Source organism: Rhyacophila brunnea, unplaced genomic scaffold (assembly GCF_057557595.1).
Source record: "Rhyacophila brunnea isolate RB1 unplaced genomic scaffold, BYU_Rbru_1.0 scaffold_22, whole genome shotgun sequence".
In the NCBI taxonomy this organism is placed as follows: Eukaryota; Metazoa; Arthropoda; class Insecta; order Trichoptera; family Rhyacophilidae; genus Rhyacophila; species Rhyacophila brunnea.
Window position 1 is genome coordinate 1,639,870 of NW_028232882.1, and position 15,824 is coordinate 1,655,693.

General features: G+C 32.4%; 1 protein-coding gene across 1 annotated transcript in view; it reads right to left on the reverse strand.

The window, feature by feature from the left end:
- Nucleotides 1-10,111: 10,111 nt before the first annotated feature.
- Nucleotides 10,112-15,824, reverse strand: part of Gyc32E (Guanylyl cyclase at 32E) — a 243,396-nt gene continuing 237,683 nt past the window's right edge. Inside the window, exons 21-22 of the mRNA XM_085949885.1 lie at nucleotides 11,694-11,896; nucleotides 10,112-10,153 (exon numbers count right to left, since the gene is read on the reverse strand). Coding sequence (XP_085806011.1) covers nucleotides 10,112-10,153; nucleotides 11,694-11,896 — 245 coding nt within the window. The remainder of the gene's footprint in view (nucleotides 10,154-11,693; nucleotides 11,897-15,824) is intronic.

A 15,824-nucleotide genomic window follows, 5' to 3' on the forward strand; every position in this document is an offset into this window, starting at 1 on the left:
GGTAAAGCACATTGGCGCGAATCCACTGGTATGTACAAACTAAATTAAATAATTCTAGTAGTTGTTTTAAAATTATATAATATGTTCAATATAAAGAATGTTATGTCATTTCTTGCGAATTATTCGTTGAAGAAAAATAATATTTTATTAAGGTTTTAGCCACAAAGCCTACGATGGGTAATAAATATTAAAAGGATGCCGGAAGACATGACACTACAAATCGTGTGCAAGAGAGTACCCTAGAGCAGAGGTCAGCAACGCGGCGCCCGTGGATGATAATATTTATTGCCCCCTCACTGAACTCTGAATTTTCGGTCCCAGACGACCAAATTATGGAAAACGGGACTGTCTTAAGATTTTATCATATTTCCCTTATAAATCTTGCAAATTCTGATAAAAAGTAATGTTTATGCTTTTCTCATAAATTTATTCCATGTATAGTAAAATAGTGAAGTCAGCCGGGGGGGGGGGGGGGTATGGACGTAAAGTTATGCAACTAAGTACGTTTGTCATCGAAGGCATTTTGGACGAAATTAGTGAAATAAATAATGTTTTTTGAATTAACTTTGTTAGCCGACGACAGAAATAATCTACACATAAGTCTATGCCGGCTCTCACGTCCAAACTCACCTCGTCTATGCGCACTGTGTTGCATATGAAGACCGCGCAGATCTACCTAGCGACAGTCGCATGTAACCTTCGAAACGTATAGATATTTCGATGCGGCAATCGGGGAGCCGGTATAGGAATGACCAATTCGTAGGTGTTTGTATGCGACATAGCGTCTTCGACTCGTCGTTAAACAGTCGCATTTGATCAATCTGCGGAGCTCCATTTGGCAACGTGTGTTTTGTGAATAACGATGACGTCAAATCGACGTATTCGACACGTTGCAGGCGAGGCGAGTTTTGAACCGGCTATTATTAACAATACAATTATTTATTCATTGCTAATAGGCTGATTGCTAATTGTTGACAGTATTTGGATCACGAGTCGGTTCAACCAGCTATTGGACCCATCGGACGTGGGTACTCTTAACTTAAAGTAATGTAAATTCAGTCAAAACACATTTGAGTGCATGGTGACTACAGTCTTGCGTAACTGCTCTTGAGACATTCCTAGTCATAAAAAAATGTTGCTTAACACCAAACGCAGGGTCCCATGATACGCTCGATTAAGACTGAGTGTGGTACGGGTTAGTTTGGAGGGGTCTATGTTTGTGTTACCTTAAGAAATCCAACCCTTTAAAATTACATAGACGCCATCTACTGAAAATTAGAGCATTTCCACGAAATATACTTTCAAGTTTCAATTTAAAGTCGTAGTTTTTAGGTATATAGATGTGTGTGGCGCTAACAGGTATGGAGGCACTCTTCTAAAAAAATGTCTGTACGATAAACCGCCATTTCAATATTTCTTACAATGAGTATTACAATACAATGACAGCAATTGTCAGGTATATATTTTATGCTTCCATTATTTTTCAAACTAAGATGTTGATAGGTACTTTACCGTACTTAGGTACGTGGGTACTTAACCGACCGCATCGTCTGGTTCATGGAAAACTCTTACTGCTCTAAAAATCTGTAATATTTATATTCGTTTCTTCATTCTCCGCCCTTTATAATGGGCCGCCCCTATGCAACGCATAAGCTGCCTACCCCAACTGGACGTCACTGGCGACTACCCCTTGGTTGGGCCGCATTTGTCTCTCGCATACAATGCATAATAAGGTTACGGCACTCTGTTAGCATGTATATTGTTAAATTTTCGTTGCGGGTCACTTAACTTTTAAACTTTGTCTGGAAATAGCGTTAGGTAACAATATATTGAATTCATATAAGATATAGCTTTGTACTAATAATGTGTTACATGCGTTATATTATGTTATATCAACATGATGCAATTATAATAATTATACTTAGTTCATGGCATATTGTTTTGGTTTAATAATATGTAGGTACTACTCGACTATTTCAGTGGTTATTTTTCAAAACTGGACATGTCCACTATTCACGCAGAGATAAAAAATGAACTTTTCAAATAAAAATACAGAGCGAAAAAACGCACGCGACAAAAACCAAACTGTCAGATTGTATGGCAAAATACTTGGTCACGTGACTCAATACAGTCCCGCCATTAGCTGAAAGTGAGATGTCTCATTTCGAATGTCAACAACGTTGGACGTGTCCCTATTTGAATGTCAACCTACTTTTTGAAAACTCTTTTCAATATGAAATGAAATTGGTGGTTTGTGGCTATTTTTGAAAGTCAATAAAGTGTGTATGAGGTTATAGCATGATATTCCGATAATAACTCATTTTCGGCATATATGGGACATGTCCAGTTTTGAAAGTCAACCACTGATTTATAGAAGCTCAGTTTAAAATAATAATATTTAATATGTATGCGCTCTGGCATTCAAAAAGATTCCATAATTAGACGAACGAAGAAAGCTTATTAAAATTTAAATAGAGAAGATATTTCCGCTATTACCAAGTTTAGGTGGCTATTTGTATAATATATACATAATGATTCTCCTCGATTTGCCGCCCTTCGGGTAACTGCCACTCCCAAGCGATGCTCAGTCTGCCAACCCCCACGGGACATCACTGCCTTTGTCCAATAGGCAGATTTTAAGTGTGGTCCTAACTATTTTTGTATGGTAGATTTTTATTTCATTTCGAATTTGTCAAAAACACCACAGGTTTATATAATATAATTAAATATAGGTAAGATTTTTGTTACAGCTATTTTCGTTAGATAATTTTGTTTATCGACCTACGTCCTATACCAGGGATGGCCAGTACGTCGATCGCGGACATATTGTTCTATTTCTTGTTCAAACGAACAGAAGAAGAAGAAATTCAGAAGAATTATTAACAGTTTTACCAATGAAGGAACGATCCAAAACAGAAGATATATTTAATGCATTTAAGTCATATATTAATCGTACTCGATTTCCTATTCATAAACTAGTATGGGTAACGACTGATGAAGCTCCTGCTATGGTTGGAATCATGTTGGGTTTATCACTTTATGTAAAAATGAGGAAGCAATACCCAATTTTATCAATTATCATTTCATTATACACCAGCAGACATGGCTCCCACAAGAGGGGTCTGACAGGGCTCTAGCCTAAGGGGGGCCCGGCGTAGCGGGTCGACCAGTTAAGTGAGAAAAACACAAACAACAAATTTGCTCGAATAGTAAAAAAAGTCGCTTGCGGCGCTATTTTCCACGAGGAATATTAATTAAATTTTAAAATACATGGCTGTGCGATGCAATTTGATGTGATAATGCTAATTCCAATGCTAAGGGTATCTTATCTAATCGCGATAAACTTTAAATAACGGCTCTTACAATACTCTCTGAAGCGCTTTCCAAATTGAGTTACTATCGGCTTTTGTATTTTAAATCAAAGTATGTATTAATTATTTTACGCCTTGGAGGCCTCCCAAAACCACCAGTCTCTCCAGGTTGTCCGGTCTGTACCGAACAATATGTTCAAAAAACTGCGGAATGCATCTCAAACACATTGTCGAGAATCGTTTCTTTATGTGCAGTTTCTGGATTGGTTTATCCTATGCTCTGTCCAAGAAATACGAACCATTCGACGCCAATACCACACCTCGAAGCCATCGATTTCCTTCCACTCCCTTGCCTTCAGAGCCAATGACTTGACACCGTATGAAAATATGTTTGCACCAGCATCATTTTTGTGGCAATGCAATTCCCCCGATGCTTCTATATTATAGTGGTAAGACGATGATACATTGTGGATAAAAATGGCATGTATTTTGTTTTACTTTGGTTTATTCAGAGTCCCAACCTTTGCAGTAGGTGAATACTGAAATAAATGGCTACAAATATTCTCTGCATAAATCTTATTGACAAAATTAATAATGATTTAAACATTTTCCCAAATTTTCCCGAAAATATACGAGACATTCCAAAATTTTTTAAATAAAAGTATGTTAACCCTCGACCATAAAAATTCGTTACATCATTCCATGGACCATTGGGTCTATTCTATACTTGAATTAATGTAATTAAATGATAATTCCTGTATAGACTTTATTTTGAGTATGTTTCCTGGCGAAGGGTTGCATGTTACTTGGCTACTACAAAATTTCTAATATTTGATATACAGGTAAATTGTGTAGATGTAGGCGAAATTACAGTTGATGTGTGCCTACTTATTTTTTTTAGAAGTGAAAGATATAATACTACTAGATATATTATAGTCGTTAATTCGATTTTTTTGTATCGTTATTTTTTATATGTATAAAATATCTGTTTTCAAAATACCTAAATATATTTGAATAATCATAAAAAATGGGTTTTTATTTTTTTCGCATGATATAATTCAAATTAGTGATATCAGTCGATCGTCATAAATATTTTTTTCAACTAGTTGATCCTAGAAAAAAAAAGTGTTGCCACCCCTGTCCTATACCATAGTGAAAGGAAAAAAAAGCAGAAATATCACAGAAAAATATTCAAAATAACATGATATTTTATTAGAACTAAAAAAAAAAATCTGTGGATTTTTGCGTAAACATAAATAATTGAGTTAAAAACACTTTAACTGCGGACAATTTTCTCAAACCGAATTCCCAGTGTCATCCTCGACCGCTTTGGCGACGGCGTAAAAACCAAAAAAAAAGAAAGGCGTATTGAATTTACGTATGTAAATTAACAAAACGACTTCCCACGCGCTTTCAGAGCAAATACCGAAGCAGTGGCGTGCAAACAATACGAGTTGAACCAACGCTCGTATAAACTATTGTTTGATATTGTAGGGAAATAATATAATATATTATATACACTAGCTGATATACCAAACTTCGTACGAACTCGCTTCATTGATCAATACACATCTATCGTACTTAACAAAACAATAATAATTAAATCCTTCATTATTAAAATATCACTATGTAGGCATACAATAACATGTCAAAATGAAAATAATTCTAAATCAAACAAAAGAAATTATAATCGAATCCAAAATATCCAAACTATATCTGTCGTGAGAATTTCAATTTGGAATTGAAAAGATAATTTAAACTAACACACTTTATATTTTACCACGTTTTTATTAGCTCGTATTCTTGTTTGTCCAGTACTAATTTTTTCTTGTGTGTCCAGTATATTTTTTTTCTTGTTGTCCAAGATTTGTATTGGACGATTGCAGATTTTTAACTAACTTCCAGACTAGCTAGAATTGAATTCACTTTCAGTTAATTCTATTTTGTATGGACAGTTATTATTGTTGGTTGCTAGTCCTAGCAACTAAAATATTAATATATACGAGCGTTACTATGGAAATCAATATGAAATGTCAAAATCATATTTCAGTATTCTATATTTATTCAGTATTTCTATCAAGTACAAAAAAAGTATTTATTAATACATAGAATTGTCAAGTTTATATGATTCAAAAGAAATATGGTATATAAAAAGTTCTTTTTATCTTGTAATTTAGTATTTTATATGTAGACGTCAGTTGGAGTTAAGTTGGAAAAAAACATCAAACAGACATATTTTGACTATAATTATATAAGCAGAAAGTTAGAAAACATAACCAAGGCGGATTCAAAATTACATGAAGTTAGGAAATTTTTGCATGGAGAGTAAGTACTTTAGTAGTTAGTTTGATTATTAAAGAACTCGCCCAGATTACAATAGACGTGATTTTTTTAAGGGATTTTTCTATTACGTATATATTTTACGTTTTTCAATGAATAATTTTACATTCATCGTTAAATTTTGTGTATCACTAAACCTAACATAAACTTCAGCAAAAAAGCACAGGATTTCGTGACACTTTTTCATGTTGCATGAAATCGCTGAGACATTTAAAATTGCATTCTTGCTGCACTATTAGTTTACTCCTCCGCTAAATTCGTGCCTAAACATTCAGTCATGGTTAGGGATTCCAATTCCGGGATCCCGAGCTATTTTCGATACATATGAATCCCGGGATTGATAAACATAATCCCGAAACTTTCGGGATTGATTTTTTTATCAATTTTTATGGAAAATAACATAACGAAAACATAACAGAAAAAATACTTGTAATAACAAAAAACTACATTAGAAATAAACTGAGTTGAGTAAAACTTTGAATGAAGTTTGATTTATACCCATGTGTAAGTTGCCGATTCATTTTATTTTTTCACATAAATTAATAAAAATGAGAAAGATTGGAAAAAAACAATGCTTCGCACTATTAACAAAGTCATTCCACCATGATCTCATACGTTTTTCGGCAGTTTCATTTTAGACTGACTAATTAGATTTATGAAGCGGAAAGGCCAAACACCATGATTTTTGCTTTACTATTTTAAATCTCGCTAACCCATTCATTAAGTCTTTACTATCAGAAACAGCAATCTTATATTAAATTCACATTATTATTTATATTACAATATTATTTAATCCATTAAACTTATGTATTTCCAAGATTGAACATATACAATATTAACAATAAATGTCTTAAACAGTATAAATTATACTAGATTTATTTTTGACCGATCTTATCAATGTTATTTGTAAATATAAATTTTTTATATTAACAATGGAAAAAAATGCCAATCCCGGGATTGTCAAATTGTAATGCCAAAATCCCGGGATCAGAATTTTGGCTCAGGATTGAATTCCCTAGTCATGGTTAGTTATCCCAGCACAAAAGTAATGATAAAATGTACGTTTACTTTAGATTTAGCATACCACAAAATGATTATTTAACATAACATAATGAATTCCTAATATCTGACGTTCATCGTTTTGCGAACGCAGCATCTGACCCCGTCGACCCTTTCTCTATAAGTAATGTAGAAGCAAGTCGGCGGGGGCGGGGGGGGGGGGGGCTGACAGGGCTCTAACCTGGGGGCCCGGGCTCAGGAAGGGCCCGGCGTAGCGAGCAGACCAGATAAGTGAGATAAACACAGATCACAAATTTTGGTCTAATAGTAAAAAAAGGCATCAAAAAAAGTCAATGATATTAATAATTAAAACTATTTGGTTGTACGATGCAATTTTTTACTGTGTGCCGATACTGGACAACTCCATCATTCAAATGGATGTACTCGAAAAAAATTGCTAAAAATACACCATTTGGACAACGGCTATTGCAACGCGTCACACTTACTTTACCCTTAGCGATAGGTAGGGGGGCCCGCCAAACATCCTAGCCCGGGGGCCCGTTTCAGGATGTGGGGGCCATGATTATAATATAATATAATTTAATAACAGTTTGTACCATAGTTCATGAATATACCGTACATACTTATATTTTATGTTGTTTTATATTAAGAAATTTACCGAATTTTACAGTCCGCTGCGGTTCGGTAATTGTGGTAATAAGGGAAAGGTACCTAGTATACATTAATTCATTAAAAATTAACCAGAAATCAACTGCAAGGTGATTGCAACAAAATGCGGTGATGTATATTTGCGGTAATCCATTACTATTGACGACTTATGTGATTAAGCATTACACGAATCATCCCCCAGTTCTAACACCCTTACCACGAGATACGAATTATTAGAATACAGTTATTTGGATGTTTTATTACTAAAAAGATTAAAAATATAACAACGGAATATTATATTAATTCAAATACTCATTTCCCGTAACGGTAAGCTAGAAATATGTTACGCCGAATGTGCGAAATTGACTATTAAATTAAATGGGCAAAATTTTGCCTAAATCATGAAAAATGCAAGCCCGTTGCCTTATTCATGAATTAGATAAAATATCTGCAGAGTGCGTGAATTCGGCAGTAATTTTTCTGCCTAGTTCATGCATTGGATAGATTAGATAGTAGCGCTACGGTGGTATTTTTTGCAACTAAACTAAATGTGTCAAATGCTCATGCATTGGTCAAAATTTACGTATATTATCTATGGTCAAAATATATGGTCGCGCTCCGGTGGTGTTACTACTAACCAAATGTGTCAAAATGTCATTGATTATAATATAAAAATATACCAACTACAATGACGTTCATATCCATTTACTATGCGCAAAAAAAATCTAGAAATATAATATGATAACGGAAGAATTTTATTAAAAGGTATTATCGCGCTTGATTCGTGCTTGGGTTTCAATCGTGCAATGGTCGATTGTGTGTTTGTGATAGTTTGTTGACACTTGTTAGCTAACCTCAAAATGGACATTCAGTTGAATTCAGAATTACAAAACCTAACCTCACCTAACTTAATAATAATAATATTATATTATGTCCAATTATAACTAATAAAACTATTAAATTTACTTTTTCTATTGCCATGTTGACAGTTTAAGAATTTCATAGCCTGGCGAATTCACGGCAGATAATTTACCTAATTCATGAAGAAGGCAACGGGCTTGACTATTACATGAATTAGCCAAAATTTTACCCATTTCATGTAATAGTCAATTTCGCACATTCGGCGTGACAAATACTTTAAATTCAAATAACAAATTATAACTGAACAATTAATTAATCTTTCTCATTTTTCGGTCGGGTAACACTGCTTTCAATGTAAATTTGGAGACAATTTTCTCAAGAGCCTAGTGAAAATTTCAGATAACGGCGCCACAGTATATACATTTTTGAAAATGTCTATCGGAAAATAATAATATTAAAAATAAAATACCTATACCAAAAGGAATCACCGATTTTCTTTCTTAAACGATACGAAACCAAGTATTACGCAAATGAGTTTATTTTTAATGAGAAATTGACGCGATGAATAATATGGTTCTATCAAATAATGGCACTCGGCTTTAACTGTCAACTTTATTTACAAAATAATAATGAAAAGTTGTGTAAATTCTGCAGAATTTCAATTAAATTGTGAGTACTTTCTTACAAATATTTTAGTCTGTCATCCATCGTTTTATTTATTTTTACTTTGTAAGATTTTAGTCATGCGTATTCAAATACTTCACAATATAACAGACATTAGAAAATGGAAATTTTGTGAATTATATGAAATAAAATACAGTAACATTTGACAGAAACCTATTAATTATAATGGCTTTTGAATTTCATTCACATTACGGTGACATACCAATGACATCGAATAAAACGTTGTTCTATTATAGCGAGCCTTGTATCTGATTAAAGGTTACTAAGTCTAATGAATAAATTTTATGGAAGTCAATTCATATTCCAGATTCATTCATGTAGCAAAAATTACATTTTTTGTTTATTTGATGGATTTTCCAGGGCTGCTCGTAGATAAAAACGTGTTGAATTAATATTATACAATAAATTATTATTATTTAGATGCAAGATCACAAGACATGTAGGTAAATAACATCTGTCAGAAATACATTAATATTCTAATGTTCAGATAATAAATTTTATTGAAATTACACACTTTGGAAACACATAAGAAACATACGTATAGAAAATATATTGGAAAAAAATATGACGTTGGGGACAGGATTCGAACCTACATTGATCGAATTTCGGCCAATGCGCTTAACCTATTTAGCCACCTAAACTCTATCTAATTACGACGAAATTAACTAAAGGCTATTTAACTGAAGCGCTTTACAATTTTCGCAAATTTGGCGACTGGTCTTTGTGGTTTGGATCAAGGTACCAATAAAACAACGTCTTTCTAGCTTTGCGCATAATATTGTGTAATGGCTATATTATTTTTCGCACAGTAGACAAAGTCCACGTGGCTGCTAATATTTAATTTAGTGCATGTTAGGTATCTTTTTCTAGTTAAATATATTTTGAAAAAAGTGAAATATAATATTTTATATTCAATAAAAGATGAAACAAAAATAAGCATGTCTGTCCTAGGACATATTTTCAGTTGGCAACTTCAGCCTACCTACCTTCAACGGGCATCCTTTGTCACTGATAGACTATGTATGATAATATAAAAGTACGGTGAGAAGTTTGCTAAATTAGTTAAATTTTTAATTTATGGTTTTATCGCTCTGTGCAGGTATTAATAATTATTAATAAATGATAACTAATATTACAATATCTTTCTTTTCCTTTCATCACCCACCATATCTCCATATCCATTATAAGGACATATGTAGTGGAGTAATAAACGTTAGGTATTCTTCAAAATTGATCTGACAATGTTCCTAGGAGCTAATTCTCAAGATCTTGGTTGGCGTGCGGGTTTCCTATATAAATAAATAAAATAAAAAAGCCTTTTTATTTCTTACAGACAAAAAGTAAATAACAGTGAATTGACTATATCTATATTGTATATATATATAACCTATAATTATATCTGTTATATATATATATATATATATATATATATATATATATATATATAATATCTATCTATCTAAGATTTTTTATATTTCATCTAAGTATATTTTTATATTTTTGTGTATAATACTGATAAATAATGTTTATATATTAAACAGTGCTATGCAACGTTTATATAGTATATACTTTTGTATTTGTAACTTAAATAATATTTTGGTTTGTTTGTTTGTTTGGTTTGTAAGAACCCCTCTTCGGGTTAAGGCCTTCTCAAAAAAAAAAATCCCACTGGACTCTGAGATAGATGTAAGGTTTGATGTATCGCGTGGTTGTATTTTCTTTTGGATGGTTTCCTACACTGATATAATAATGTATTACGGTCGATCCTCGATAAGAAAAGACCTTCTCGCTCACCATAAAATACCACAATTTTTTTGAAAGGTCATAAAATTTTCCTAGTAGAAATCAAATCCTAATGGCAGTCCGGTCTAACTGAGGGTCGGACCGACTTGAGAACCACTTCCAATTTATCCGTTATAATACCGCAATCGGACAATTTTATTTATCACGTGGACAATTTTAGTGGGGTATTTTCAAAAACCGACAAATTCTCATAACATGGTTTTTGGTCCAGCATGAGGATCCAATTGGTGTAGTCAGTAGTGAATAATATTGATAATATTAATTCTTCGTAAAAAGTCTGTACAAGTCCAAAACCCACTATTAGTCAGGCCGTGATACTGAATAATTATAAGCTTCAGTGGTAGTGCTAGTTATTTCTCATACTTCTGTAGTATTCTGGTTCGGCGAAGTATAGGTACTGCAGATGAAATACTGTAGTAGTTGTTCGTGTTGATGGAGGAGACGAGAATTTATTTACTGTTTCAAATAACACAAGGGTACAATCGATGCAATATAATACATATAACGGCATTTATTTGCGATGTGTCTTTAACGGAAACTTGTAATCGAGTGAGATGTCCAATCGTTTCCGACCCGCTATTTATAGACCAGCGCACTATGAAATAATATGTTGAAATTATTGTGAAATAATATTAATTCGTAATGTTATAAAATTGCAGATCCGCTATCTCATAACATTACGAAATCATATTATATATATAAGTACGGACTGATTGTACGTGAAAAATGAATATTTAATAATGATTAATATAATCATTGAGATCGGGGTTACAGGAATCTGATGACAGCCACACTTTGAATGCAATATGGTAAACTTTTTGAAGACAATGCTGATTCTTGTATATTGAAATAAATGGTAATAGTTTGAATTACATAGGTATAAAATCTTCATTTATTGCTAACAGGTTACCGCATTGAATCCGAAGATGATTTTATAATAGAATGAGTGGGAATGGATTTGTAATTCCGCAGATTCCCTCCACGTCGTTCACACACATGATTATATAATGATAAGTCTATATTTACCTTGATCATCGTGAGTCCCCTTTCCATGCATCTGTAGCCGCCGAGTTTCCTCAGCAAGCGGCATGTCGCAGCCGATACGTGGACCCTGAGGGGCTCTCCAGCCGTTTCCATCCTGCTGGCGGTGTTCACGGTGTCTCCGAATAAGCAGTACCTTGGCATCTTTAGCCCAACAACACCCGCTACGCACTGCCCGGAGTGGACACCTGAAATGATAATTTAGTAATAATTCTAGGCTGATACGAACAGTGAATTGGCGATAACTCTAATAGTAACGTTATGATTTTAAATAAAAAAATATCCAAAACAATACAGCAGTATCGCAAAATACAGTAAAAATGGGTTCAAATAATGCATCTAGCAGGCTTATTCTAACATATCACTGATAATCAATAAAATTGATACACATGATTTATGTCATATTCAGGCAGTTAATTATCCCGGGAAGTTAACTGTCTGGCGTGATATTTTTTAACATGGCCGTGCATGACTGCGTTAAATGTGAGTGTTAAATTTCGTTGAGTAAGACGTATTAACTGTGTTAAAATTTTTTTAGAAACCGCTCTGTTTATGTAATTTCTCCGAGTGATATCCATGTTATTTTGGAGCAATAAAAATAACGAAAACATGATACCGTGTTAACTATTTAAAATAGCCCTACAGATGAATATAGGCTAAACCAAATGTATTGCACGTAGTCGTCATAGAATAAACAGACATGATTTTAATAACATTCAAATATGGGACCGGACCACGGTCAAGACCGTGTCTGGAAATTTGTACGTATTTAGTTGGCCATAAAAAATGTTGTATCGAAAATAGATATCCGTATAGCATTGAGATCAAATTCAAGTTAAAATAAAACACTTAAAAATACGTAATAAAACCACAGGAATAAATGGAAAATACGGAAGAAAATACACAGGTAAGTAAATTAGAAATAGAATCATATAGTATAAATTACTGTATAAACATTACATTACACTTATATTACTTACATTATAAACAAACATTACTGTGTAAACAACTCGTATCTTTTTGATCTCAATGATATATGGCCACATTTTTTTGCTATGGCGAAATATAATAAGATATTATAACTGGCTAAAATATCGTTTTTGGTTATTAATGAATTAATGGCACAAGATTTGAGAATGTAACATTCTTTATTATACTGAATATACATAATTTGAAAACATCTCATGTATATACACACTAGAAAAAATCATTTTGTAGATTGTAACAATAATAAGTCACATCGGGTGTATTTTTTATAGATTAATCAAATGTGTGTATATGCATGAGACGTTTTCAAATGATGTATATTTAGTACCTAGTCCTTAGCTAAAAGTACGATGGTCGGCTTGGATAGTATGCATCTAAACAATTTATTTGGAATTCTAGATTGATCTTTAAGATACTAAAATTATTTATTCTTAGGTTAAGGCAATAGTAATAAATAATCAAAGGGATATCGAGAAAAAAAAATAAGCAAAAAATAAGATTAGCGTCCATAATAATTTACAATGAATAATTGACGAAAGAAATACGTTGCAAATATACAATAAATCAACCCTTAACACAAATTGACGTGGACTAGAAGAATATTATTAATTTTGGCGGAGAACAAAAAATGCCAATACGTACAAATATTTTATTAAAAATAATGAATTTCTTTCTTTACAATTTTATACATTATAATATGTCAGATTTTTTAAAATAAATACACTGCGAGACACAGGATTTTCCACGTAACGCGATTCTTTTTGATCCTTCTTTTATTTCTTGGAGTAAATTTGTAATCGTCGACGGAACACTGAATGCTTTTCTTTGTAAATAAGAGCTACAAAAATGTTTTTGTTTTCGATTCTGGAGGGAATTTTTAATTTTCGATGAAAAACTGAATGTCTCTTTAGTAGTTAACGATGTTTATATCCTTATCTTATTTGTGGATTTGTAATATTAAAAATAATAATAAAAAAGTGGCATGTAAGATTATTTGATTAACTAATAAATATGTACAACTTTTTAAAGACTGGTGATATTCTTGACATATCTCATTAGTTAACTCTGTTAAATTCCCAATACGCTGCCATTGTTTTCCCAGTATTGACAATTTTACACCTCTTGAATGTAGTATGTAATAAAATGTAATTGATTATTATCTAATGATCTATTGGTAACCGAACAAAACAGAGCATGACAAAACAGAACTTGACAAAACAGAACAGTGACAAAACAGAACAGCCAGGAGGAAAATGATACATTAATTTTTGTGGAATCTATTAAGGTTAGGTTAGGTCATTATTTCGTTGTACCTGGTCACCCAATCATTTTGAACATATTATATTGATTAAGATGAGATTTCCTAAGCTTGCCGGCAACACCAAGTTAAGTCCCGTTTATTTAAGGCGTTTTAGCGATTAGGAATGCAAAAATCAGTTATATAATTTGATTTATTATGGCGTATTGAAAATCTGTGCTATTAAAAATGTATCAACATAATAGAGATAGGACAATTTCAATATTAATTTATATTTTTCCTGAAAGGTCATAGTTATATTTATCGTTGTTCTGTTTTGTCATGGAACCATTTTTTATTGTGATCCTTGATTTAATAGGTAGGTAATAAAGTTTTTATCTACATACTTTATTGTATTAATGTATTATATTAGTTAGAATTAAATATATTCGTTGTCAGTGTGTATTTACCTTTTGGTGAGTGCACATAGGTAATAAAAAATAGCGTTTTTTTTAATTATTCATAACCATGTCCTTCGTTTTTGGTATAATGTGGTTGGTAATAATTTTGAACAATCACAAACACCCAGGCTTTGAGAAAACACATAAATAGTGTGTCCTCACCAGGAATCGAACCCATAACTCTCGGGTGGAAAGCCAGCGCCTTACGCACTGCACCACGAGAGCCGCTATGTATAGCGGTTATATACTATCAAAAATATATTATCTTAGAAAAACAACATTCAGTTTTCTATTTTTATTAAATTTATAGATACGCATGATAATAATTATTATGAATCAACAAAGTGATACAAATGTGAAATTATATAAAAAAAAAACAAGATCGTCGAGATCAGACAACACATTAATTGTGTTTTCATTTTTTATTGTTTATCTCATAATACCTACATGGATTAAAATCATATTAATATTCTATTTTGAGTTTGTACTTACTTATAGATACGTATTACGGCTAAACATGTATTTTTAGTCAATGATTCATTGAGTAATAATTATTGATAACGATTGTCGCCTTTTCTACGAAAAATCCTGTTTATTTCCGATGCTGACCTCGAACATCTTTTACGTCGTACCGTACTACGTTATAGTACTCACTGGGGCTTACAAACCCTGACAAATTTTTCAATTCAGGGATTATAAAATTAAATTTATTCAATCCAGATACAACGGTGATGGAAAAAGCACTAGTATTTAATTTCGAACAAAAATATTTTTTAGTGTCTGTTGGAAGGAAAGTATTCATTGAATTCACGTAATATGAATATTAATGTATGCCAATAATATAATTAATACATTATAGCGGTGATTTAGTAGGGATAAAAGTTTTTGCTGATTTTATAATACTGCCAAAATCAATAAGTCGATGAACTTGATTCAGCTGTTCAGCATTTATTTATCAGTAAACCTTAGTTTTTTTTCAGCAAACCCGTAAACGTTATCGTCTCTAATGTGAAGACGAAAAAGATTAATGTCTACGATATTTTACACAAATAAGAAAAAAGTTCTTTATTAGAAACTTTGACTTGTGTAACATGAAAAATAGATGCAATTTTCTCCCAAATAATAAGAACATGGTTTTATTTAGGGTTACATTCAAAGACGTTGAAGAAAATTTCGGTTCTTGTCGGTTTAAGGGAAGGCAGCGGCAAATAAATTTTGAAAATTGCTGATATAGGTACTGGACAATTTGTTAGGTTCAGTTAGGTTAGGTTAGGTTTTCATTCTTGAATTCATGAATTTTGCGAAAATCGGTTATGAAAATTGGCGCGGTTCCTTTTTAAACATTTGATAACTGCATAAAGTGTTTTTATTACATGAGATAGTATTCTTTTAAACCTCTCGATCTAATGTTTTAGATTATAGTCATATTTC